At 38.1% G+C, this 24,929-nt stretch overlaps 1 protein-coding gene across 3 annotated transcripts in view; it reads left to right on the top strand.

Moving 5' to 3' along the window:
- The window catches only part of LOC132399690 (nucleolar protein 4-like), a 305,251-nt gene that overhangs the window by 260,116 nt on the left and 20,206 nt on the right, over nucleotides 1-24,929 (top strand). For 2 of the 3 annotated variants that reach the window (XM_059980370.1, XM_059980361.1), the window contains exon 8: nucleotides 23,683-23,805. In XM_059980370.1, coding sequence (XP_059836353.1) covers nucleotides 23,683-23,805 — 123 coding nt within the window. Of the gene's footprint in view, nucleotides 1-11,746; nucleotides 11,939-23,682; nucleotides 23,806-24,929 lie in introns of all 3 variants that reach the window. The other variant, XM_059980352.1, reaches the window with a different exon arrangement.

Below are 24,929 nucleotides of genomic sequence, written 5' to 3'. Positions count from 1 at the left end.
GAGATGGACTTTCCTCAGCCTTCACAGAAAGTAGAGACGCTGCTGGGCTTTCTTTGCTATGGAGCTGGTGTTGAGGGACCAGGGATAATATAATATATGCATTAATGTACTGTACATTGAGACTAGACCTATGGCTTTAGACCATAGAAATGAGAAACCAAGGTTTTAATATCAGCCTTATTGAATCATCTAAGTTACCTGCCAAATTGGATCATCTTTCAAAGGCACACCTGATTTTTTCACTCTGATTTTGTTAAATATTTGCTCACACTTATAAGAGCAAAATAAAACTTCACTGTGATTAAAAACAGAGGTTGATTTATTATTCGGGAAGATTACTTTGCCCAAAATGTCATTTTGTTAGATATTCCTTCTAAAATCATGAATTCCAGTGACCAAGAATTAATAACATTCCTATTTATAAATATTATAGTGACACTTGTAAAACATATACTAATAAATAGGTTTCTTTACATTTATATTGGTTTTAAATATGTTTTATTTAGAACAGAATAATTGATGGATATTTGATTTATTTTAATTATTGGACATATTATTTAACTGATAAATTTGCTTGCACTCAATGAATTAGGATTATAAAATACTTTAATTCAGAAAACCTTAGATTGCACCACAAAAGGAGGCTATTCAATCTATCTTGCTAATACAAGCTAAAAATTGAGTTCTTGTAGTACACCTACAGTACTTCCTAGCTCTCAGTCAGTAGCTTTTGTAGTTTATGATTCAACAAGCATCTTACAGATTCCTGTTAAAAATATTGTTCCAGATCTCCTCTGTTCTTGAGGATCCTCTTCCCTTCAATCAATTAACCTTGATCTATTTTAAGTAGTTTATAATCCTTAAAACTTAAATCTCTACCAAACTGTAGTGTACATTAGCTGTAACCTAATGTTTTCTATAGAGTTTCTAAATGTTTCTACTCTATCTGCCATGGCTTTGCTCCTTATATTCTCATGCCTTCTTAACCTGGCTGTCTGTGATGTTCAGGAGACATATACCATGAAACTCTTTAGTTCCTGTAAGTTTTTTAGTATCCTTCTATTTATCATGTATTCCTTTCCTCTCTTTGCCCTCCTCACTGTCAATGACTATTAAGTTTGCCATCTTGAGTAGATTTCATAATTGTAGTCCTGAAAACTCCACTGCAGCCCTCGAGTTCCTCCCATTAATGCTGCCTTGCCTGCTGCGTTCGTCCATCATTTTATATGTGTTGCCTGGATTTCCAGGATCTGCAGATTTTCTTTTGTTTGCTTTATCATACTTGGTCATTTTTTTAAATCAGCTTTCTACTTTAATTTGGCTTTTACTTTCATGATCAATTTACCTGGTGAAAAGGCAAATGCTCTACCTTATTCTTCCTTGCTTCAGTTAGTGTTATCAGTTGCAACCATTCTTTTACAAGGTCACGGTGATTCTCTTTGAATAACTTGTGCTTCTCAATACTTATTTATGCTGTCCTTCAGAACAATGTTTGCTAATTTTCCCATCACTAGCATTAGGCTCTCTGACTTGTCTTTGTTCAGTGTACACATTTTTCCCTTGAGGAGTATTAGCATCCTCTAATACCATGCCTATGGACATCCATGTCTAGGAAGTGAACCTGCGCATTTTCATAAATAAAACTGAAAATATTAGAAAGATTCAAAGCTCAATCACCATATATACAGCCTTGAGTTTCATTTTCTTGTGGACGTACTCAATAAATCCAATAACCATAATAGAATCAATGAAAGATCGCACCAACTGGGCATGCAGCCAGTGTGCAAAAGACAATAAATTGTCAATACAAAATGAAAGAAATAATAATAATAAATATATAAGCAATAAATATGGAGAACATGAGATGCAGAGTCCTTGAAAGTGAGTCCATAGGTTGTGGGAACTGTTCAGTGATGGAGCAAGTGAAGTTGAGTGAAGTTGTCCTATCTGGTTCAAGACTCTGATGGTTGAGGGGTAATAACTGTTCCTGAACCTGGTAGCATGAGTCTTGAGGCTGTTGTACCTTCTTCCTGATGGCAGGAGTGACCTGGGTGATGGGGTTCGCTGATGATGGATTGTGCTTTCCTACAATAACACTGTATAGATGTGCTTGTTGGTGGCACATGATGAACTGGCCATATCCACTACTTCTTGTGGGATTTTCTGTTCAAGGGCATTGGTGATTCCCGGGCTGTGATACAAACAGTCAGTGTACTATCCACCACACACCTACTGAAGTTGAAGGAAGTGGAGGCACGGCTGTGCTTTCAGCAGGTCAGGCAGCATCTATGGAAAGAAAATCAGAGTTAATATTTTTGGTCTAAGGCCCCTGACAAATGGGAAAACAAGTTAATCTTAGCCTTACTGAGTGATGGAGAGTGGGATGGATAATACCTCATAGATAATACCTCTCATAGGGTGAGGCCATGGTTACTGAGGTAATTCTAGTGTTTATGGAGCCATGTAGTTAATAAACTAATGAGGAAAGGGTCTTCTAAAACTGTGAAATGCAGGTCAGTGCTGTTTTGAACTGGAACTTCAAGGGAAAAAATGGTATCTGTGACGGAGAAGAAACAAGTTGGATAACCTTGGAGCAGAACTGGCCAGCTCCATCATAGACAGAAAAGTTAATTACCTGTGAGTGTTGATTTGATATCGAGACTCAGAGACTCCAATGTACTTGGTTGGATCTTGTTGTACAGGAGGTCACGAACAGATAGGTCAAAGTGGAGATGGGACAGAGGAATAATGTGATGAATGACAATAGAGTCTTAGGGTTGCCCCTTTTGATCGAACAGGAGTTCTTTCCCAAGCTGTTGTCTAATTGGCATTTGGTTTCTTTGTTGATGGGGAGTACAAGTGAATTGCTTTCTCTGCTCTTTTCTGCTGTAAGGTTATCCATCTGTAATACTCTAAGTTTTTTCTCTCTCTATAATCTGATTTGCTAGGTATTTTATCAACCCTCGGCAACTTATCTACTTAAATATGTACGCACCTTTAATTGGTTCTCTCCCTCTTTCTCTCTCTCCATTTATAATTTAATTAACCTTCCTGATTAATCTCATTGTCCATTTCATCATTCTCCATTGTGCAGAGAAGCTCAATGAATCAATCAGGTTTAATACTACCAGCATATGTTGTGAAATTTGTTGTTTTGCAGCAGCAGTACATTGAAACACATAGTAATATAAATGATAACTTACAATAAATAGTATATATAAAAATAAATTTAAAAAGTTGTGTAAAAAGAGAGGGGGAAAATACTGAGAAAGTGCTCATGGGTTCATTGTCCATTCGGAAGTCTGATGGTAGAGGGGAAGAAGCTGTTGCTGAAACACTGAGTCTGTCATTATGCTCCCCTGCCTCCTCCTTGATGGTAGCAATGAGAATATGGCATGTCCTGCATGATGGGGCAGCCTTTTGAAGGTTTCCTGGTTGCTGGGAGATTGTACCCCTAATCGAGCTGGCTGAGTTTACAACTTTTCCGATCTTGTGCAATGGCCCATCCAGACCAGATGGTGATGTAACCAGTTAGAATGCTCACCACTGTACATCTGTAGAAATTTGCAAATTACATACCAATTCTCTCCAAACTCTGAATGAAATATAGCTACAGTTATGCCTTCTTTGTAATTGCATCATTGTATTAGGCCCAGAATAGATCCTCAGAGATATTGACACCCAGGAACTTGAAATTGCTCACTCTTCCCACTGCTGATCCCTCAGTGAAGACTAATTTGTCTTCCCTTGACTTACATTTCTTGAAGTCCACAATCATCTTTGGCCATACTGACATTGAGTGCAAGATTGTTGCTGTGTCTGCAGTCAACCAGTTGATTTATCGTGCTCCTCATGCCTCCTCATTACATAAGAACGTAAGAAATAGGAGCAGGAGTAGGTCATCCAGCCCTTCGCGCCTGCCCCACCATTCAATAAGATCATGGCTGATCTGTCCGTAAACTCAGCTCCATCTACCTGCCTTTTCCCCATAACCCTTAAATCCTTTACTATGTATAAACCGATCTAACTATTTCTTAAATATATTTAGTGAGGAAGCCTCAACTGCTTCCCTGGGTAGAGAATTCCACAGATTCACCACTCTCTGGGAAAAACAGTATCTCCTCATCTCCTTCCTAAATCTTCTCCCCTGAATCTTGAGGTGATGTCCCCTAGTTCTAGTCTCACCTCCCAATGGAAACAACTTTCCTACTTCTATCCCTTTCGAAATTTTGTATGTTTCTATAAGATCCCCTCTCATTCTTCTGCATTCCAGAGAGTATAGTCCCAGGCAACTCAATCTCTCCTCATAGGTTAACCCCTTCATCCCTGGAATCAACCTGGTGAACCTCCTTGGTACTGGCTCCAAAGCCAGTATATCCTTCCTCAAATATGAGGACCAGAACTGTACACAGTACTCCAGGTGCGGCCTCACCAGTACCCTGTATAGTTGCAGCATAACCTCCCTGCTCTCGAATTCAATCCCTCTAGCAATGGCCAACATTCCGTTTGCCTTCTTAATAACCTGTTGCACCTACAAGCCAACTTTTTGCGATTCATGCACAAGCACTCCCAAGTCCCCCTGCACAACAGCATGCTGCAATCTTTCACCATCTAAATAAAAATCTGCTCTTCTATTATTCCTTCCAAAGTGGATGATCTTGTATTTACCAATGTTGTATTCCATCTGCCAGACCTTGGCCCACTTGCTTAACCTATCTGTATCCCTCTATAGACTCTCTACTTCATAGAAACATAGAAAACCTACAGCACAATACAGGCCCTTCAGCCCCCAAAGCTGTGCCAAACTTCTACTTACCTTAGACCTACCTAGGCTTACCCATAGCCCTCTATTTTTCTAAGCTCCATGTACCTATCCAGGAGACTCTTAAAAGAACCTCTCGTTTCCACCTCCACCACCATTGCCAACAGCCCATTCCACGGACTCACCACTGTCTGCGTTTATAAAAAAAAAACAAACTTACCCCTGCCATCTCCTCTGTACCTACTTCCAAGTACCTTAAAACTGTGTCCTCTCATGCTAGCCATTTGAGCCCTGGGAAAAAGCCTCTGACTATCCACATGATCATTGCCCTCATTGTCTTCTACACCTCTGTTAGGTCCCCTCTCATCCTCCAAGGAGAAAAAGGCCAAGTTCACACAATCTAGTCTCATAAAGCATGCTCCCCAATCCAGGCAACATCCATGTAAATCTCCTCTGCACCCTTTCTATGGTTTCCATAGAATTGAGGTATTCCTATATTGAGGCAACCAAATGTGGGCAAAGTACTCCAAGTGGGTCCTAAATAGCTGCATCATTACCTCTTGGCTCTTAAACTGATTCCCACAGTTGATGAAGTCCAATGTACCGTATGCCTTCTTAACCACAATGATGGTGATTTTATCGAGGTACCACCCATTTTAATCATAACATTGTTCTTCGGCATATTAGGTGTGTCCTCCACCATGAAGACCAACACAAAATAGTCGTTAAGTGCCTCAGCTATTTCCTTATCACCCAATATCAATTTACCCTTCTCATCTTCCAAAGGACCTACGTTGACTTTAGCCACCCTCTTCCGCTTTATAAAGAGATAGTGATGAGTAAACTAGAGGGCCTGAAGGTTGGTAAGTCCCCTGGTCCTGATGTGATGTATCCCAGGGTACTGAGGGAATTGGTGGAGGTTATAGCAGACGTGTTGGTAATCATTTAACAAAATTCTCTAGACTCTGGGCAGGTCCCAGCAGACTGGAAGACAGCAAATTTTACGCCATTTTAAAAAAAAAGGATGTAGGCAAAAGACAGGCAACTTATACGCCAGTTAGCTTAACATCTGTAGTCAGGAAAATGCTTGAAGCCATCATTAAGGAAGAAATAACAAAACATTTAGAAAGGAATAGTTCTATTAGACAGACGCAGCATGGATTCAGACAGGGCAGGGCCTGTTTGGCAAACCTACTGGAGTTCTTTGTGGATATAATGAGTGCAATGGATAGAGGGGAACAGGTAGATGTTGTATACTTGGATTTCCAGAAGGTGTTCGATAAGGAGCCGCACAAGAGACTTATAAATAAGATATGGATGCTTGGATTCTTTATAATCATCTTAATTCACCAATCATGGAATTGAATTTAGGAGCCAAGAGATAATGTTGCAGCTATATAGAATCCTGGTCAGACCCCACTTGGAGTTCTGTGCTCATTTCTGGTTGCCTCACTACAGGAAGGATGTGGAAGACATAGAAAGGGTGCAGAGGAGATTTACAAGGATGTTGCCTGGATTGGGGAGCAAGTCTTATGAGAATAGATTGAGTGAACGGGGCCTTTTCTCCTTGGAGCAAAGGAGGATGAGAGGTGACCTGATAGAGGTGTACAAGATGATAAGAGGCTTTTTCCCAGGGCTGAAATGGTTGCCACAAGAGGACACAGGTTTAAGGTGCTGGGGAGTAGGTACAGAGGAGATGTCAAGGGTAAGTTTTTACACTCAGAATGGTGAGTGCGTGGAATGGGTTGCCAGCAACGGTGGTGGAGGTGGATACAATAAGATATTTTAAGAGACTTTTGGATAGGTACATGGAGCCTAGTCATTTCTAAGTTAGGGACATGTTCAGCACAACTTTGTGGGCCAAAGGGCCTGTATTGTGCTGTATGTTTTCTATGTTTATATATTTATAAAAACTTTTGCTATTTATTTTTATATTTTGTGCCAATTTACTTTCATACTCTATCTTCCCTTTCCTTATTTCTTGAAAATCTTGGACCATCTGAAATTATCCAGTATGTCTGCTATGTTCTTGAAGGCACACACTCATCCACATACATTTAATTGTGTTCTTCTTCAGAACACAAGCTATTGTTTTGGTCATCAATAGACTACCCCATCGTATTAGTAAAGCATTTCAAATGTTTCATGTCATTATTTATTGCTTGCTCATTTTTAAAATCTTAATTTCATCTGTTAGCTTCCTTATTTCTCTGAGCTTTCTCCTGTGTTTTCTCTCTGTATTTGTCACCCATTCCCCTTTCCATTATGCTTACCTGCCTTGGTATTTATATTGACGTTTATGGGAGTCTAGATTTGGAAGACCACATTTTTGTTTTACCATGAAGCTACTTAGTCTGAAGCTTCATATCATTGTTCTCAAAGTATAGTGATTTAATTTAATGCAGCTGTTATGAGCCTTCTTAAATTGTACCTCAGCCTGGTAAAACTGAATCAGAATTATCATCACTGTCTGAAATGTCATGAATTTTGTTGTTTTATGGCAGCAATACAGTGCAAAGAATGGAATAATGTGACAGTTCATGGGCTCAGAGATCTGTTGGCAGAGGGGAAGAAGCTGTTTTTGAATCATTCTGTGTGGGTCTTCAGTTTCCTGTGACTCCTCCATGATGGTAGGAATGAGATGAAGGCATGTCCCTGATGGCTTGGGTTCTTAATAATGGATGCTGTCTTTTTGAGTCAACACCTCTTGAAAATGTTCTCAATGGTGGGGGTGTTGTGCTTGTGATAGAGTTTGGTGGATCTACAACTCTTTGCAGACTCTTGTGATTCTCTATGTTGGAACTTCCGTGCCAGGCTGTGATGCAACCAGTCAGGATGATCTCCGCAGTATAGACCTGTCAGTTTGACATCAGTGGTGGGTAACTTAATGGAAAGTATTCTTAGAGATAGTATTTATAATTATCTGGATAGACAGGATCTGATTAGAAGTAGCCAGCATGGATTTGTGCGTGGAAGGTCATGTTTGACAAACCTTATTGAATTTTTTGAAGAAGTTACGAGGAATGTTGATGAGGGTAAGGCAGTGGATGTAGTCTATATGGACTTCAGCAAAGCCTTTGACAAAGTTCCACATGGAAGGTTAGTTAAGAAGGTTCAGTCGTTAGGTATTAATGCTGGAGTAATAAAATGGATTCAACAGTGGCTAGATGGGAGATGCCAGAGAGTAGTGGTGGATAATTGTTTATCGGGATGGAGGCCGGTGACTAGCGGGGTGCCTCAGGGATCTGTTTTGGGCCCAATGTTGTTTGTAATATACATAAATGATCTGGATGATGGGCTGGTAAATTGGATTAGTAAGTATGCCGATGATACTAAGGTAGGAGGTGTTGTGGATAATGAGGTGGATTTTCAAAGCTTGCAGGGAGATTTATGCCGGTTAGAAGAATGGGCTGAACGTTGGCAGATGGAGTTTAATGCTGAGAAGTGTGAGGTTCTACATTTTGGCAGGAATAATCCAAATAGAACATACAGAGTAAATGGTAGGGCATTGAGGAATGCAGAGGAACAGAGAGATCTAGGAATAACTGTGCATAGTTCCCTGAAAGTGGAGTCTCATGTAGATAGGGTGGTGAAGAGGGCTTTTGGAACACTGGCCTTTATAAATCAAAGCATTGAGTACAGAAGTTGGGATGTAATGCTAAAGTTGTACAAGGCATTGGTAAGGCCAAATTTGGAATATTGTGTGCAGTTCTGGTCACCGAATTATAGGAAAGATATCAATAAATTAGAGAGAGTGCAGAGACGATTTACTAGGATGTTACCTGGGTTTCAGCAATTAAGTTACAGAGAAAGGTTGAACAAGTTAGGTCTCTATTCATTGGAGCGTAGAAGGTTGAGGGGGGATTTGATCGAGGTATTTAAAATTTTGAGAGGGATAGATAGAGTTGACGTGAACAGGCTGTTTCCATTGAGAGTAGGGGAGATTCAAACTAGAGGACATGATTTGAGAGTTAGGGGGCAGAAGTTTAAGGGAAACATGAGGGGGTATTTCTTTACTCAAAGAGTGATAGCTGTGTGGAATGAGCTTCCTGTAGAAGTAGTAGAGGCCAGTTCAGTTGTGTCATTTAAGGTAAAATTGGATAGGTATATGGACAGGAAAGGAGTGGAGGGTTATGGGCTGAGTGCGGGTAGGTGGGACTAGGTGAGATTAAGGGTTCGGCACGGACTAGGAGGGCCAAGATGGCCTGTTTCCGTGCTGTGATTGTTATATGGTTATATGGTTACATCTATAGAAATTTGCAATAGTCTTTGGTGACGTATCAAATCAACTCAAGCTCCAAACAAGGTGCAACCACTAGTTGCTTTCTTCATGATTGCTTCAATTGCAATCAATTTATTTCTTTTAAATTGTCTACACTGTCTGCCTTTTTCTCTGCTAAATTTGAAGCATCATGACTGCATCAGATTGCATCCATTGATAGATACCTTCATCTTTGCCCAGGTTTATTCCCTAAGCGCTCATCTAGTCACATTTACACTTTTGCTGAGCTTGCTATTGATTTAAATAATTCCATTCAAGAATCCTTCAATTCTATATGCTTTCTCTGTTACTATGCCAGATATGGCTGGGGTACTTGAAGTTTTCTTCTACCACCATTTCGTCATTTTACCCTAAGTCTTACTTCTATCCAATATCCTGTCAGCCTCCTTTGTTACAAGGAGAATAACTCCACTTCCTTCAATCTAGTCTTATAGCTGAAGTTTCTCATCCTTGGAGCCTTTCTGCTAAATCTTTTCTACACACTCTGTAGGATTATCAAACTTCTGTATTAAGTGGTGATCAGCATTAGCTATATTACTGAAGTTGTGGCCTATCTGGTGTTTTACAAATATAGACCTCTTTACATGTGTCCTCGTATTTTCACTAACCATTCGGTCAGCAGTCCTGCCATCTTCAAACATTCATCTCCTTTCTTCTTCTGATTGTTAAGAGCAAATAATCTCTCAGCAATATAATTACCTTTTGTCCCATAGCTGAAGCTCAGATGGGGTGAATTGTTAATCTTTTTGCCATTTTACCTCTCCCATACCTGTAGTTTTTTAAAAATCAATCCTGTACATCTTTTTATTTTCCCTTGCTCCATATCATCCAAAAGCCCTATTTTGAAGATAACAACAATTTATGTCTTTTCAATTCATCACTTTTACTTCCTAAATATTTTGCATTAAAGCACATCTAATTTTTTTATCTATCACCCCCCCCCCAGCTTTTAATCTCACTGCCTTTTAAATTCATTCTACTGCCTTCCAAACTCAAAGGAGGAACCAGTCTTACCAATTTTTTCTTTCTTCTTTCCAAAACTTTCTGATACAAGTCCTAGTCCTGTTGAGATCTAGCTTTTTTGAGGGATGCTACCTCCCTCAAAATTAGTCCATATTCCAAAGAGCTTAAAGCCCTTTCTCCTACATCTGTCACACACTCATTTGCATTTTCCTTTATTTCTGCACTCACCAGTGCTTGTTACCCAAGTACATCCTGAATGTCCCATCTTTGAGATTGTGTCTTTAGCTGCCTGTATAATCTGGCAACAGGGCTTTCATACTTATATCATTGTTACCAATATTGACCACAACCTCTGATTCACTCACCCTCCCAACTCCCTCACTTTCTGTGGCTTCTCAGTGATATTTTTGACCCTGGTACATTTGAATGAGAAAACCTTTGGAGAGGATATGTACACAGGGTCTCCTACATCATGGCCTAGTTCTCCTGTTTGCCAGATGTGACCAATTCCCTCTTCCTATTGATGCAGATGTTGTGGGGTGATCACCTCCAAGGGAAATTGTTTCAAGATTTGTTGTAATTACAAGCTGCTGCTCAGGAGCAAAAATCTGGATTTTAAACTCTGGCACAGGTGATTCTCTCTGTGAGATGCTGCTTGAATCTCCTGTGTGGCACTGAATGTGCATTCAGTAGAAGGAGAAATATTGAAATATGAATTCACAATATAATGACCAAGATTTTCTTTCTTTAAATGTGGTAGTCAATAGTAATTCCTTTTAAACTAATGTTTCAACATTACCTTCATGAACAAAAAGCATTATCAAATAACTGTGCATGCAATGGACAGATTGAATGATATTTAAATTCCAGTTATATCTAAAATGAAACTTATTTGTCATACAAAACTTTACTGGCAACTTTAGTTGTACAGAAATGTGAATTGTGTCAAATTTCAAAAATGTGTTAATGTATTATGATGTAGAATATTGTTGGTATTAAACTTGAATATCTTATGTTTGTACATATACTTAACACCTTTTTGTTTATAAATTTATGCTTGAAATAAGATAGAGCTTTAGTAGAATTGCAGGGGGTAAAGCAGCAAATGCTGAGTAATATCATTAATTAGTAGCCTTATTGATTACATTGGTTGCAGCCAAAATATTCTGATTAGTTATTGAACAATAGTCTCCAGAATTAAGTTGCATAGGGGATGGCAGTGTGGTTGCATGGGCTAGGGGAGTGCAGGTGATGATTTTGTTAAATGGTTACAATATTATAGAGTGTGATTAATGACCAGATTATACACTTTTTAAAGATGTGACATATATTTATGAAATTCAAAATTCTTTGTGTTGTTGGACAGCCTGATATTTTTCTTTTATAGTACACAAAATTGTGAACTCCTTAAGAATAATCCCTTATTTCAACTAACTGGATTGTATTTGATGATTTTTTTAAAAATCCTTCTATGTTAAAGTCATTCTGCCTGAGGACAGTTGCAGATTTAAACATGTATTCATTGAGCTCGCACCCCAGTGAGAAGCTTCGAAAGACAAAAATACTAATTGGAAGTTCAGTGCTAGAGCAGCACCCTCTCCATGCCAGTCTTTCATCATGTGGGGTTACCTACTGGTTGTGCAGTATCATTGAATTTATCCTATGGTGTCCATTCAGCAAAGAACCAAGTAGAGCAGTCGTCCAATGCATTCTTTCCTCTGTCTTCCTCTTACCAACAGATGTTTGTGAGGCTGTTTGTAGATGAAAACTTGGACCGAATGGTCCCCATTTCTAAGCAGCCTAAAGAAAAGATCCAGGCAATAATTGAATCATGCAGCCGGCAATTCCCTGAATATCAGGAGCGTGCCCGGAAGCGTATACGTACTTACCTCAAGTCCTGCAGGCGGATGAAAAAGAATGGTTTTGAGACGGTGAGTTGTACTGTCCAAATACAACCCATTCCCAGTCTGCATCCAGTTCCTGTGCATAAACTCATCACAAGATTTTTTTAATCCCTATCCCTCCCACTCCCAACCATTCTGATGATTTTTTTTAATATTATTTTTGATAACATAAGTTCAGAGACCTTTCCCTTTCATCTAAACCATATTTACTTTACCTCACTGGTGTCTGGAAGAACATTTTATATGAATGTTATTAGTTCAAAGGATGATAATTGAAGTTCCACATAAAATATTATGAACAGTATTCTGTTTCTAATGTACTTAACTACAAACTTTGCTCCATATTTATCTTTTGACATACTGAACACAAGATCATTTATAGTATGTATGACTATTCTTTCTCCTCAGTCTGCTTAATAAATCACAGGTAACTAATTTCATGTACATAATTTAACAGTACTATGAATCAAATATCTGATGGAGATTGGGAGATGCATGGCATGGGGCTTTTGGCCCAATTAGTCATAATGTCTGAAGTATGCTGACATCTTATAGGATTTTCTGTGGTTCCTTGGGATAACTTAGAACTTACTTTTGTATTCTAAATCTCCATAACTGAAATAATATTGATAAGAGATTGAGAATTTGAGCAGACCAAAATTGCTGCATTTCTTTTTTATTCAGAAGAACCAAAGAGTTCACATTAAGTTTCCCCAAGTCAGCAATCTAATTAATTTCTAGTAAACACTGAATAGTACAGCACTTTAAGTAGATTTTAAGTGTGTGCTGTGTTGTTTCATATCAATAAACATGATTCAGAGTTCTCCGTTCCACTTTTAAGATCAAAGTTGTGGTAATAAAATTAATACAACTTATACAACCGTGCTGTTGAAGAAATCAAATATATTTTATTCACTCACTTCAGATCAGTTGTTGCAGAATAATATTCACTTTCACAGGCTTCTCATTTCTTTAAAAACTAGGTGGTTGCTTGAAAAATGTTTAATCATAAAATTAAGTTATTTGAAAAACTGAACAGGACCTACTTGCTATATTGGTTTTTAAAACTGCTTTAAAATTTTGTGCGTGTGTGTGTGTGAGTGAACTTTAGTGGTAGATATTTAAGGTAGGTAAGAAAATATTTTTCAACTTCAAAATTATCTGTTAGTTAATATTGCATGAGATTTTTTGATGTGATCGTGCCATTTTGAATTTAATTTTTTGTAGATGTCCTAACTTCCAAATCTTTTCATTCAATATGAATTGGGTTAATATTATAAAACTGCAGGAGATGTTCAATTCTGGAAGCATTTGCTTTTCTACAGCAATTTCATAAGCTTGGTTGCTTGTTGATTGCTTTTTTTGTGGATTATGTAATAATTAGTTGCAGAACTCATTTAAAGATAGCAGCATAAGGAATAATGAAGTCCTTTAACATTGTTAGGTATAGCTGGAAGAATTCTCTGGAACAGGAGGCCATTGAACTCTGCTAATCCTTTAGAGAATTTGCCATCTGTTGAAATCAGAGGACACTGACGTAGGGCAATGATTGTAAAAGTATATGAAGGGAAAGAAACTAGGGAGACCTGGGTAAGAAGTTGACTGAGTGATTAAGACTGGCAAGCTGCAAATTGACCAATGATTGAGCAAAAGGCTTGGATAAATTTTATTTTAATTAGTTATTAATTAGGAAGCAGTAACAACAAATCTCATGCTAGGAATAAAATTGAAAAAAACAACAAAGACAAAAAAAAAAAATGAACGTATGTACCTTAACTTTTTTTTCTGCATTTTCTAGTTATTCTGATCTTAGTTGTTGTACGTTATGCTCTCAGTCACAAAAGGACTGGACCTGGGTTAGAGGTGTATGTATAGGTGGAATATACAGGTTTAATATTATATTTTTTCCTTCAGTAACAGTCATTCCATTCTTATCAACAAACCATGGAATAAAATGAGTCTTGTACTTGTAGCATGGAGTGGCAGCAGAATAAATGTATCATGAAAAATTGGTATGATGAAAATGTAGATCAGAATCCTTACTTTACTATGCTGCTTTGAAGATTTTTGATAAGAGAATGTACAGTTCATTAATAGATTTACAGGTGACGGACATGTGGTTTGGCAAGTCAACGGCAGCATATTTTGTGTGTGCCAGAGTATAGGAAGCTTTTGCCCTTTGGCTTTTTAGATTTTTGGAGTCCTCTCCAGGGTCCAAGGAGGAATAATTGGAACCTCTATTTATTTAGCTCTTGAATTTTTCTTCCCAAACTTTCCTTGCCTCTTTCATACATAGGACAATTGTGTTTACAAGCATATCAAGGTATGAGCAGGAGTATATGTCACTCTGCAAATGCAGATCGTATGCAATGCAGAGCATTTGCCACAAGGGAAGTATGTGTCCAGCATTGTAATGAATCTTAAGTGGGATAAACAAATGTTAAATTATAAAAGTGTACATTTTTGGCAGGTGAATCATTTGCAGATCTATGCAGAAAGAAAGCATTACACTGATGTTCATGTTAGCTCTTTCTCCTCTCAAGTCAAGAGCTGGAACAAAAAACTATTCAGAATATTTAAGTATCTACAATAAGGAAACAGGCCTGGCATAAAAGACAAAATAGCCTGTTTCACTTTCAGAAGGAGAGTCACAAATGTGTAATGCATTGTACTTCATAATAAGAGAATGTTCTTGGGAACCTTTGACAATAAGATCAGTTTGAAATTTGATTTTTTAAAAACAGAGTTTGAAGAATAGACACAGCAAAAGGTAACAGGTAAGAAAGAATGAAAATCTACAAAATAAGCAGTCAACGGTAGGTTACCAACTACAGAGACCAGTTTTCTTCTACATGTAAATGTATTAAAAATTTTAACTTTTTATTTGGATTGGCTTTAAACAATATGATGTTGAACACCGAACATTAATTCAAAAAACTTGGCTTAATGCAGTTGAGCTTCAACATATAGTCAGACCAATCTGTAGATGACTAAACTTTAAGGGGCTAGTTTTTACAAACAAATGAACTGCTCATTAACATACTAAATATTATCAGACTGTACTTCCACTATAATATATTCAGCAGCATTGTTTTGCAGGTACTTTGTTTACATCAGAATATTTGTCTGAAAATCCATGTTTGAAGTTTAATATTGTATTAAGATCTTCAAAGTGCAAAACTTGCAACCATATGATAGTGTACAATATTATGTTTGTTTAACTCTGTCTTTCTCATGATACAATCTTGTTTATGGGGCAGTGGCTAAGTAATAAGCATGAATCTGATGAAAAAGGGGCCATGAATGGGTTTTCTAAAGTTTCAACATTATTAACGTGTTGTAATTCTCAATGTAACAAAATATCCAAAATTTCTTCAAGTTATTGAATATATTTAATGCTTATAGAGACATTGGAGTAGATAATCAAAATTGTTGGCAAAATGCGTTTTATGGATAAACTTGAAAAAGGGTGGAAAGATGGAGAGCATGCAGGATGCATTTCTAGTACTTTGAGTCATACCAGCTGAAAATACTGCTGTAAACAATGACATATTGAAGTTTAGTGAAAATTAAAAGGCTAGCATTGGAGAAGCACAATTACCTTGGACAGTAAAAACACAAACATGAGGAAATCTGCAGATGCTGGAAATTCAAGCAACACACAAAATGCTTGTGGAACACAGCAGGCCAGGCAGCATCTATAGGAAGACCCTTCGTCAGGTCTCGGCCCGACACGTTGACTGTACTTCTCCCTATAGATGCTGCCTGGCCTGCTGCATTCCACCAGCATTTTATGTGTGTATCTTGGACAGTTATAGGTCTGCAGGAGATTAGAGTTACGAAAACTGCTTTCTATAAACAGTGACAGACATTTTGAAGGGAAGTTTCTTAAAAAGTTTTCAATGTAATAAATTCCTCTGTGGAAGATTACAAGTATACTACTTTGGATACTATTGGAGGAGATGACTTACCAGGAGGAAGCCACACTAAACTCTGGAGACTGTTGTGCATAAAAATCCCAGGCGATCAGTAGTTTCTGAGGTACTTAAACTGTCTGTGTGACACACAACAATTATTCCATGGTTAATGTTACTTTGATCACATTTCTTTCCCATTCTGATATTTGGTCTGAATACTGAACCTCTTGACCATGTCTGCATGCTTTTATGCATTGAATTGCTGTCACATGATTGGTCCACTAGTGTACCTAGTTAAAAAGCCTTCTCTGAGGATTTGATTTAATTTTTTTTTAAGGCAGCTTGTGGTTGAGCCCACTAGTGGAAAGGCCATTTTGGATTGGGCATTGTGTGAAGATCTTGATTAGGGAGCTTAAGGTAAAGGAACCCCTAGAAGGGAGTGATCATTATATGTTAGAATTTAGAATTCACCTTCAATTTGAGAGGGAGAAGATAAAGACAGATGAATCAATATTATAAGTGCTGTAAACAATGAAAGGGAATTACAGAGGTATGAGAGAGGAGCTGGCCAAAGTTGATTGGAAGGGAACACTAGCCAGGATGATGGCAGAACAGCAATAACCATTCTTTCCGGAGGCAACTTGGAAGGCGCAGGAAAGATACAACGCAAAGATGAAGGAGGTAATCAAAGGGAAAATGAGGCAACTGTGGCTGACAATGGAAGTCAAAAACAGCATAAAAGCAGAAGACAGGGCAAAAAATAGTGGGAAGGTAGAGGATTGGGAAGCTTTTAAAAACTAACAGAATGTAACTAAAATTTCATAAAGAAATGTGTCGATAGGACACTCAAAACTGCTGCGCAGCTTGACAGTGTTAAGAAGGCATATGGTGTGTTGGCATTCATCAACCATGGGATTGAGTTCAAGTCGTGAGGTAATGTTACAGCTATTCAAGACCTTGGTCAGACCCCACTTGGAGCACCATGTTTAGTTCTGGTCACTTCACTGCAGGAAGGATGTGGATACTATAGAGAGAGTGCAGAGGAGATTTACAAGGATGTTGCCTGGATTGGAGGGCATACCTTATGAGAATAGGTTGAGTGAACTTGGCCTGTTCTCCTTGGAGCGACAGAGGATGAGAGGTGACCTGATCAAGGTGTGCAAGATTTTTTTTTTTAAAAGTGAGTTGCACCAGACAGTCATCCGTTCTTGTCTGGCACGTGGTCTCCTTTTGGATTAACCGGGTCACGACATGAATGTTCCTGACTTGACCCTTGTATTTTTTACTTTTTCTTTTTTTAAAAAAATAAACGAGGCTAGCTTGACGCTCAACCTGGCACAGATAGAAAGCGTGCTCAGGGGTGGCCCGACTTGGATTCGAACTCGGGAGCCTTTGCTCCGGAGTCCAGCGCTGATGCCATTGCTCCACCAGCCAGCAGGTGTGCAGGATGATAAGGGGCTTTGATCATATGGATAGCCAGGGCTGAAATGGCTAACATGAGGGGGCATAGTTTTAAGGTGCTTGGAAATAGGTACTGAGGAGATGTCAGAGGCAAGTTTTTCCACAGAGATAATAGTGGGTGCGTGGAATGCAGTGCCAGTGGCATTGGTGGAAGCAGATACAATTAGGTCTTTTAAGAGCCTCTTGGATAGGTACATGGAGCTTAGAAAAATAGAAGGCTATTCTAGGCAGTTTCCAGAGAAGGTTACAACATTGTGGATTGAAGGGCCTGGGATGTGCTGTAAATTTCTATGTTCTTTGAGAGAAAAGATGAAATATGGAGGTAAGCTAGCCAATAATATAAAAAAAAGACGCCAAAAGTTTTTTTCAGATATATAGAGAGTAAAAGAGGTGAAAATTTATATTACACTGCTGGAAAATTATGCTGGTGAGGTAGTAATAGGAACAAAGAAATGGCAGATGAACTTAAGTATTTTGTGTCAATCTTCACTGTAGAGCACACTAGCAGAATGCTAGAAATGAGAGTGTCAATGGGCAGAAGTGAGTGTTGTTGCTATTACTAAGAAGGTGCTTGGAGGCTAAAAAGTCTGAAGGTAGATATCTGTAAGTCACCTGGACCAGGTGGACTGCATCCCAGGGTTCTGAAAGAGATGGCTGAAAAGATTGTGGAGACATTAGTAATGATCACTCAAGATACAGGATTCTAGCATGATTCCAGAGGACTGGACAATTGCAAATGTCATTCTATCCTTTAAGAACAGAGGGAGACAGAAGGAAGGAAATTATAGGCCAGTTAGCCTGGTTGAAGACTATTATTAAGGATGAGGTATTGGGGTACTTGGAGGCACATGATAAAGCAGGCCAAAGTCAGTATGGTTTTCTAAAGGGGAAATCTTGCCTGACATAACTATTGAAATTCTACAAGAAAATAACAGGCAGGATAGCCAGTCAGTGGATGTTGTTTATTTGGATTTTAAGAAGGCCTTTGACAAGGTGCTGAACACAAAGCCCCTTAACAAGACAAGAGCCATGGTATTACAGGAAATATACTAGCATAGATAGAAGATTGGCCAACTGGCAGGAAGCGGAATAAAGAGTGCCTTTGTAGTTTGTGGTCTGAGATCAGTGCTGTTGAGATTGCTTCTTTTCACGTCATACGTCAGTGATTTGGATGAAGTTATTGATGGCTTTGAGGCCAAGTTTGCAGATGATATGAAGATAGGTAGAGGGGCAAGTAATGTTGAAGAAGCAGGATGTCTAGAGAAGGACTTCGACAGATTGGGGGAAATGGGCAGAGAAGTGGTAGATGGAATATATTGTAGATAAGTGCATGGTCATGCACGTTGGCAAAAGGAATAATGGCATTGTCTATTTTCCAAATGGAGGAAAAATTCAAAAACAGATGCAAAGGGACTTGGGAGTCCTTGTATAGGATTCCTTAAAGGTTAACTTGCAGGTTGAGAATGCAAATACATATTAGCATTCATTTCAAGAGGACTAGAATACAAAAGCAAAAATGTAATGCTATGGTTTTATAAGGCAATGGTCAGACTGCACGTGGAGTATTATGAGCACTTTTTGGCTCTTTATGTAAGAAAAGAAGTGCTGGCATTGGAGAGCATCCAGAGGAGGTTTCTAGGAATGATACCAAGAAGGAAAGTTTGAGGACCCTGGGCAAGTAGTCACTGAAGATTAGAATAATAATGTGGTGGTGGGGGGGAATCTCATTGAAACTTATTGAATATTGAACAGCCTGGAGTGGATGTGGAGAGGATGTTTCCTCTCATGAGGAAGTCTCGGCCAGATGGCACAGCCTCAGAATTGGTGTCCACTTAGGAAAGATATGAGGAAAAACTTCTTTTGTGAGAGGGTGGCAAATCTGTGGAATTCATTGCCACAGACAGCTGGCATGCCAAGTCATTGGGTGTATTTAAGGCAGAGGTTGATTGGTTCTTGATTAGTCAGGATGTCAAAGGTTACAGGTGGAAGAATGGGATTCTGAAGAATAATAAATCAGCCATGATGGAATGGTGAAGCATACTTGATGGACTGAATGGCCTAATTTTGCTCCTATGTCTTAAGGAATATAAATAAATAGATCCATGAAAGTGGCAGCCAAGGTAGACAAGCCTGTGAAGCAGGATATAGGATGCATATTCATTAGCTGGGGCATAGAATGTAAGTGAATGGAGATCATGTACAATTTTGTAAAACTTTTGTTAGGCCACTGCTTGAGAATTGAGTCATCACATTATAGGAAGGACATGGCGCAGAGGAGTTTTGCCAGGATATTTCCAGGGATGAAACATTTTGATTATGAGGTGGGACTGGTTAGGCTGGGTTTTCCTTGGATCCAAGTGGAAACTGATGGGATTATATAAAATTATGAAGAGCACAGATAAGTAGTCTGAAATGTTTACATATTGCAGTGGCATCTTTATGCAAAGGTATAGGGTTAGGGTAAAGATTAAGTAGTTTAAGATTAAGAGAGGATCCAAGGAAGAACATTTAAACCTAGAGGGTGATTTGACTCATGAATGCACTTTCAAAGTGAAGTGGGCAGTGAAAGTGTGTATTTTAAGTAGAACTTAGACTCGAACTGGATTTAACCTCGGCAGCTGTGGACCAGATGCTGGTAAATAGTGTTAGTATGGACATGAAATTCTTCATGGGCTGAAGGACATGTTTCTAAGCTCTATAACCATATGCCTTTTTGAAAGTGGCAGCAGACCTTTATTCCACTCCCCCCCTAATGATGCTAATGGTGCTAATGATGGCTTTGAAAGAGACCGGGCAGTTGCTGACTAAAGATTGTTAACAATATCAACGACTTAGTGTGCCATAGATGGTTTCAATTACATGGGTCAAGAGCGCAGAAGGCAAACTTCATGAATAACACTTCAGAAGGAATATGGGTAGGAAGGACAGTGGGATAAATGGCAATTCATACGTTTTCTCTATTATTTTTAGAGATGCCTTTGTAAGCCTCTATCAGAAGTAGCTCTGGTGCTAAACTGATAACTTTCAAGAATTCTAAGTATTCTTCACTTAATTATGAATGTAACTCTATAAAATAATTTCCAAATAACATGCAAGGATTCGTAAGAGAGAAATTGTTCTGCTTATTGCCTCATTGGTAGGTTGAAAAGTTGCACATTTCTGGAACAGCATGACTGCAAGTGCCTGATATTGTGCTTTCTTATTCTTAATACTTGGAAAAAGTGTATGGTGGGTAACCAAATCCTAACACTATCAGACAAGTGGATGATGAGCATAAACTTTGACTCGTATAAAGTCTACAGTATTAGATGCAAATAATAAGTTAGTTGATTATTAGGAAGTTCTAAGAAGTTTTTTTAAAAATCCTTTCTCTCCCCCCCCCCACTCAAAAAAGTGCATTTCTTTCCTTAATTACAGTTGAGAACAGTATCATTAAAATGGTAATACAAACAATTTTTATATCACTGGCATTATGCAGTCATGGACAGAGATTATTGACACATTTGTTGTGTTTCAAACTGATGGGATGGCAAAAACCTGATGTAGTCCCTGAATTACCAAAACAGCAATGAAAGCAGATGGTAGGACAATCTCCTTATTAGCTTGTATGGTTTACTGCACTGTACTGCTGCATTGCTAATACCTCAAGTGAACTAGATTCCACCTGTGCATTAATTTAATGCACTAAGGAAATCTATGATTTCCACTGGGCCACTTCTTAGAGAATGGCACAGTTTTTCAACCCAGGTTGCTTTATTCCAGTGATACTCACAGCTGTGTAATAACTATGCTGATGTAAAGGATTTTTTTTCCTTATTCATAGATGTAATGAGCTGCACAAACCTTTCTTCTTCATGCTGAATCTGTGGTCTTCATTGCTTTGGAATTCTGAAAAGGCAATCACTGTTTTTCAACACCAGAGTTCACTCATATTGAGGAAATAAATTTTGCTCCATCAATTTTGTCTCCCAGTGGGGTATAGTGCTAGAGATTCCAGATGATTTCTTTGAGTGCATTTTCTGAAATTGGACCAAATAGATAGTATCACCCAGCTCATTGCTCAGACAAAACAACTCAATGTATGCTTGCTTAAAAGTGTGTACAGAGCTCCACTTACTGGCATAACAATGCTAGTGACATTTTTAATTATAGAGAAGGATGGACTATTCTTATATTTGTTGTCAAATAAAAATCTAAAAGGAGTTACAGCAAGTTCCTTAGGAACTTAGATTGTTTACAACAATTTGTATGAAGCCAAAAATGGGAAGATGGCTTTTACCAGGTATTTTCCTATTTCACACAAGTCAATTTGAGCAACAATTTCAAATTGTTGTAGCCTGCATTTCTACAAAGTGTAGATCATTTGGAATTAATACTAAGTATGCAGCAGTGTTATTTCTGATGTGTGCTATATATGTAAAACCAAAGGTGAATGTATGCATTAATGTATGTTTAATTTAGTATGTTTGCTTTATTATCAATACATTTCATTTTAAAATGTTGCAATATAAATATTTTAGTAAAACTTAAATTTTGTCATACTTGTAGATGCATCTTATATGGTATGGTCCAATGTGTGAATTCCCCTTCTCTGAAGATATTAGTTTTTTCAGTTTCAAGCATTTTTATCCTTGTGCTAATTGACTTTCTTTCTTGATATATGAAATATTATTTTCCATTTTAGTTTTATGGATGATTATTTACAACCGTCAGTAACCTTTTAATACATCTCTAGATGAGCTTAAGTAGCTCTTCAAGCTCCAAAATTTTGTCTCTAACTCAATGTGCTACCTAATCCATGCATGTGAGATTTGATAGATTTTACATGTTGGTGATATTTGGCATTTTGGGACTGGTTCTAGATGATATTTCTCAATGTATTTTTTGTATATTGCAATTGTCCACTGCTTTTGCTATTTGCCAACTCCTGACTCAAATTTTGTGCGAGGTGCCCCTAAGAGCAGTATTCTATCATGCATGTTGTGCAAAGAGACAAGAATGTGGCATATGCATGAATCAAATATAATTAAGTTCTTTAATTTAGATCACAAAATTGTAAAAAGAGTTTCTAACCACTTTTACTTTCATGTGTGGAGCAAAGAAATCAAAGACACTGGTTGAAATTAAGGCAAGGGTTATAAGCTATATGCATTTCTTTGTTTGCCATTAAAATTACCTCTGATGAAACTTGTAACACAAATGGACAAAGAAGTGATGTGATGATAACTTTAGTTACCAAGAGTACTTTGATTTGTTCGCCCACCCCCCAGGAATGGAGGATGTGTTTACCCTGACATACTGGACTGGCCATTCCTGTTTTGCATTTCACAATTCCCATATTCTCTCTTTGTTGACCAGGCAACTTTGTTTTATGGATCAGTCCCTCAGGTCATCCTGGTTTACCCCATCAGTGATGCCTTCCCTGCAGCTTATGAGCTTCTTTTGTCTCCTTCCCAGTTCTGACAAAGCATCTTCAACCTGGAACATTAACTGTTTCACTTTACACAGATGTGGCCTGACCTGACATTTCTGGTGTTTTCTATCTATACTCCTAATGCCTTCATGTCGTTGTGTGAAATGATTTAACCCGTATTTGTTAAGATATTGTTTCTTGTGCTTCACATATAGTGCTTTATAGCATTTTGTAATAAAATGTGAATGATGTCTCAGAAGTTAGATTTAATGAAATATCTTTGATGCGGTTGATCATCAGATAATACAAATCTAATGAAAATGACAAAGGCCTCACAGAGAGTGATGGTTTATGAGAAACATTCACCAAGTGATGTCAGGTCCAATCCAATTCATTTCACCTTGATATTATTTTAATCATCAAGCTTTTCCTCAAATCATTTACATTTCTACACAATTTCCTTGATGCATATAAAAATAATTGTGTTGTTTGGATTGTGTTTTTTTTTTACCAACAGCACAGAATGAATGCTATGTTATTTCTAATATTATTGAAATACTGTCAGCAAAATGGTAATGTCCAATATCGCCCAAAATATGATATATAAAGTGTGGAATGCTTCTAATATATTATAAAAATATATCTTTCATTATAGTCCAAGTTATTTGAGATAGAAGTGCAGTTTAGTAAGAATGATGTTTAGGATGTTGAAACATGAAGACTATGAAAACAAGCTGAATTCAGTCTACATCTAAATAGTTGAAACATTTTGATAGATTTTGGTGATCTCTCAAATGCTGATTTTCTTTAGAATTTGTAATGTACTTTTTTTTTGATTTGCAGTATAGTGAATCAAACAGGTATGCTATGGATTTTTGAGTATTGTTATTTCAGGAATGTAGTCCTTAAATATTCTGTATTGGTTTTTAATTATCTTTTTAAAAAGATCAGTATATCATTTTATGCATTTCTTTCTTTAGTCTCGTCCCATCCCTTCACACCTCACTTCTGCAGTAGCAGAGAATATATTGGCCACAGCATGTGAGAGTGAGAGCAGAAATGCAGCCAAGAGAATGCGTCTGGATGTGAGTCAACAGCAACAGGTATTAATCTCAAAGTTGAATGGGCATCATGTGGAGCAGTATAATAAATACAGTAAACATACTTTGAATTTTGAAGCACATGATAACTTTTCCCTCTAATAGATAATTGCTTGAGTATCTAACCAGCATCACAAGTGGAATGCTAGTGATTCCATTCTTTGGACAAGCTCTTCAACTGAGGTTTCATGTGCCCTGTATTAATGTTTTAACAGAAATTGTAATAGAAGTTATAAAGATGTTAAAATACAAGCTGGCATTTATCACATGCCTAACAAGATACTGAAATACAACCTGATAAATGTTAACTCTAAGGATTGCAGGATGATTCTGGAATGAAGGGGTTAACATATGAGGAGCATTTGGAAGCTTTGGGCTTGTACTCACTGGAATTTAGAAGAATGTGTAGGAATCTCATTGAAACCTACTGAACTTTGAAAGGACTAGATAAGGTGGATGTGGAGAGGATGTTTCCTCCGGTGGAAGTATCCAGAAATTGAGGGCACAGCCTCAAAATTGGGAGGTGGCCTTTTAGAATGGAATTAGGAGGTTTTTTTTTTAAGCGAAGGAGTGGTGAATCTGCGGAATGTTCTGCCACAGACTGCAGAGGAGGCCCAGTCCGTGGGTATATTCAGAGCAGAAGTTAATAGATTCCTGATTGGTTGGGGCATCTAGGGATATGATGAGATGGCAGGTGTATGGGGGTGAATGGGATCTGGGATCAGCCATGATGAAATGGCGGAGCAGACTCGATAAGCCAAATGGCTTAATTCTACTCCTATATCACATTGAAGGCATTAAGGGGAGTTGTTATGTGCACAAGTGCATTCATGGGAAATAGAAATGCTGGCAAATCTCAGTTCCCTAAGATGGCAGATACAAAATAGGAGGTTGCATCAGTGTATTCAACCCACTGCATTGGCAGTACAGTTCTTTTGGATACAAACTACAGGTACAGGTTTACTGAGTATTGTGGGGAAGGCAGACAAGCTGAGGGTGTGGATTGACACATGGAATTATGACATTATAGCCATTAGTGAAACTTGGCTACAGGAGGGGCAGGACAGGCAACTTAATGTTCCAGGGTTTAGATGCTTCAGACGTGATAGAGGCAGATGAATGAAGGG

Source organism: Hypanus sabinus, chromosome 1 (assembly GCF_030144855.1).
Source record: "Hypanus sabinus isolate sHypSab1 chromosome 1, sHypSab1.hap1, whole genome shotgun sequence".
Taxonomy (NCBI): Eukaryota; Metazoa; Chordata; class Chondrichthyes; order Myliobatiformes; family Dasyatidae; genus Hypanus; species Hypanus sabinus.
Note: the sequence above shows the minus strand (reverse complement) of the source record. Positions and strands in the feature narration are given on the sequence as shown.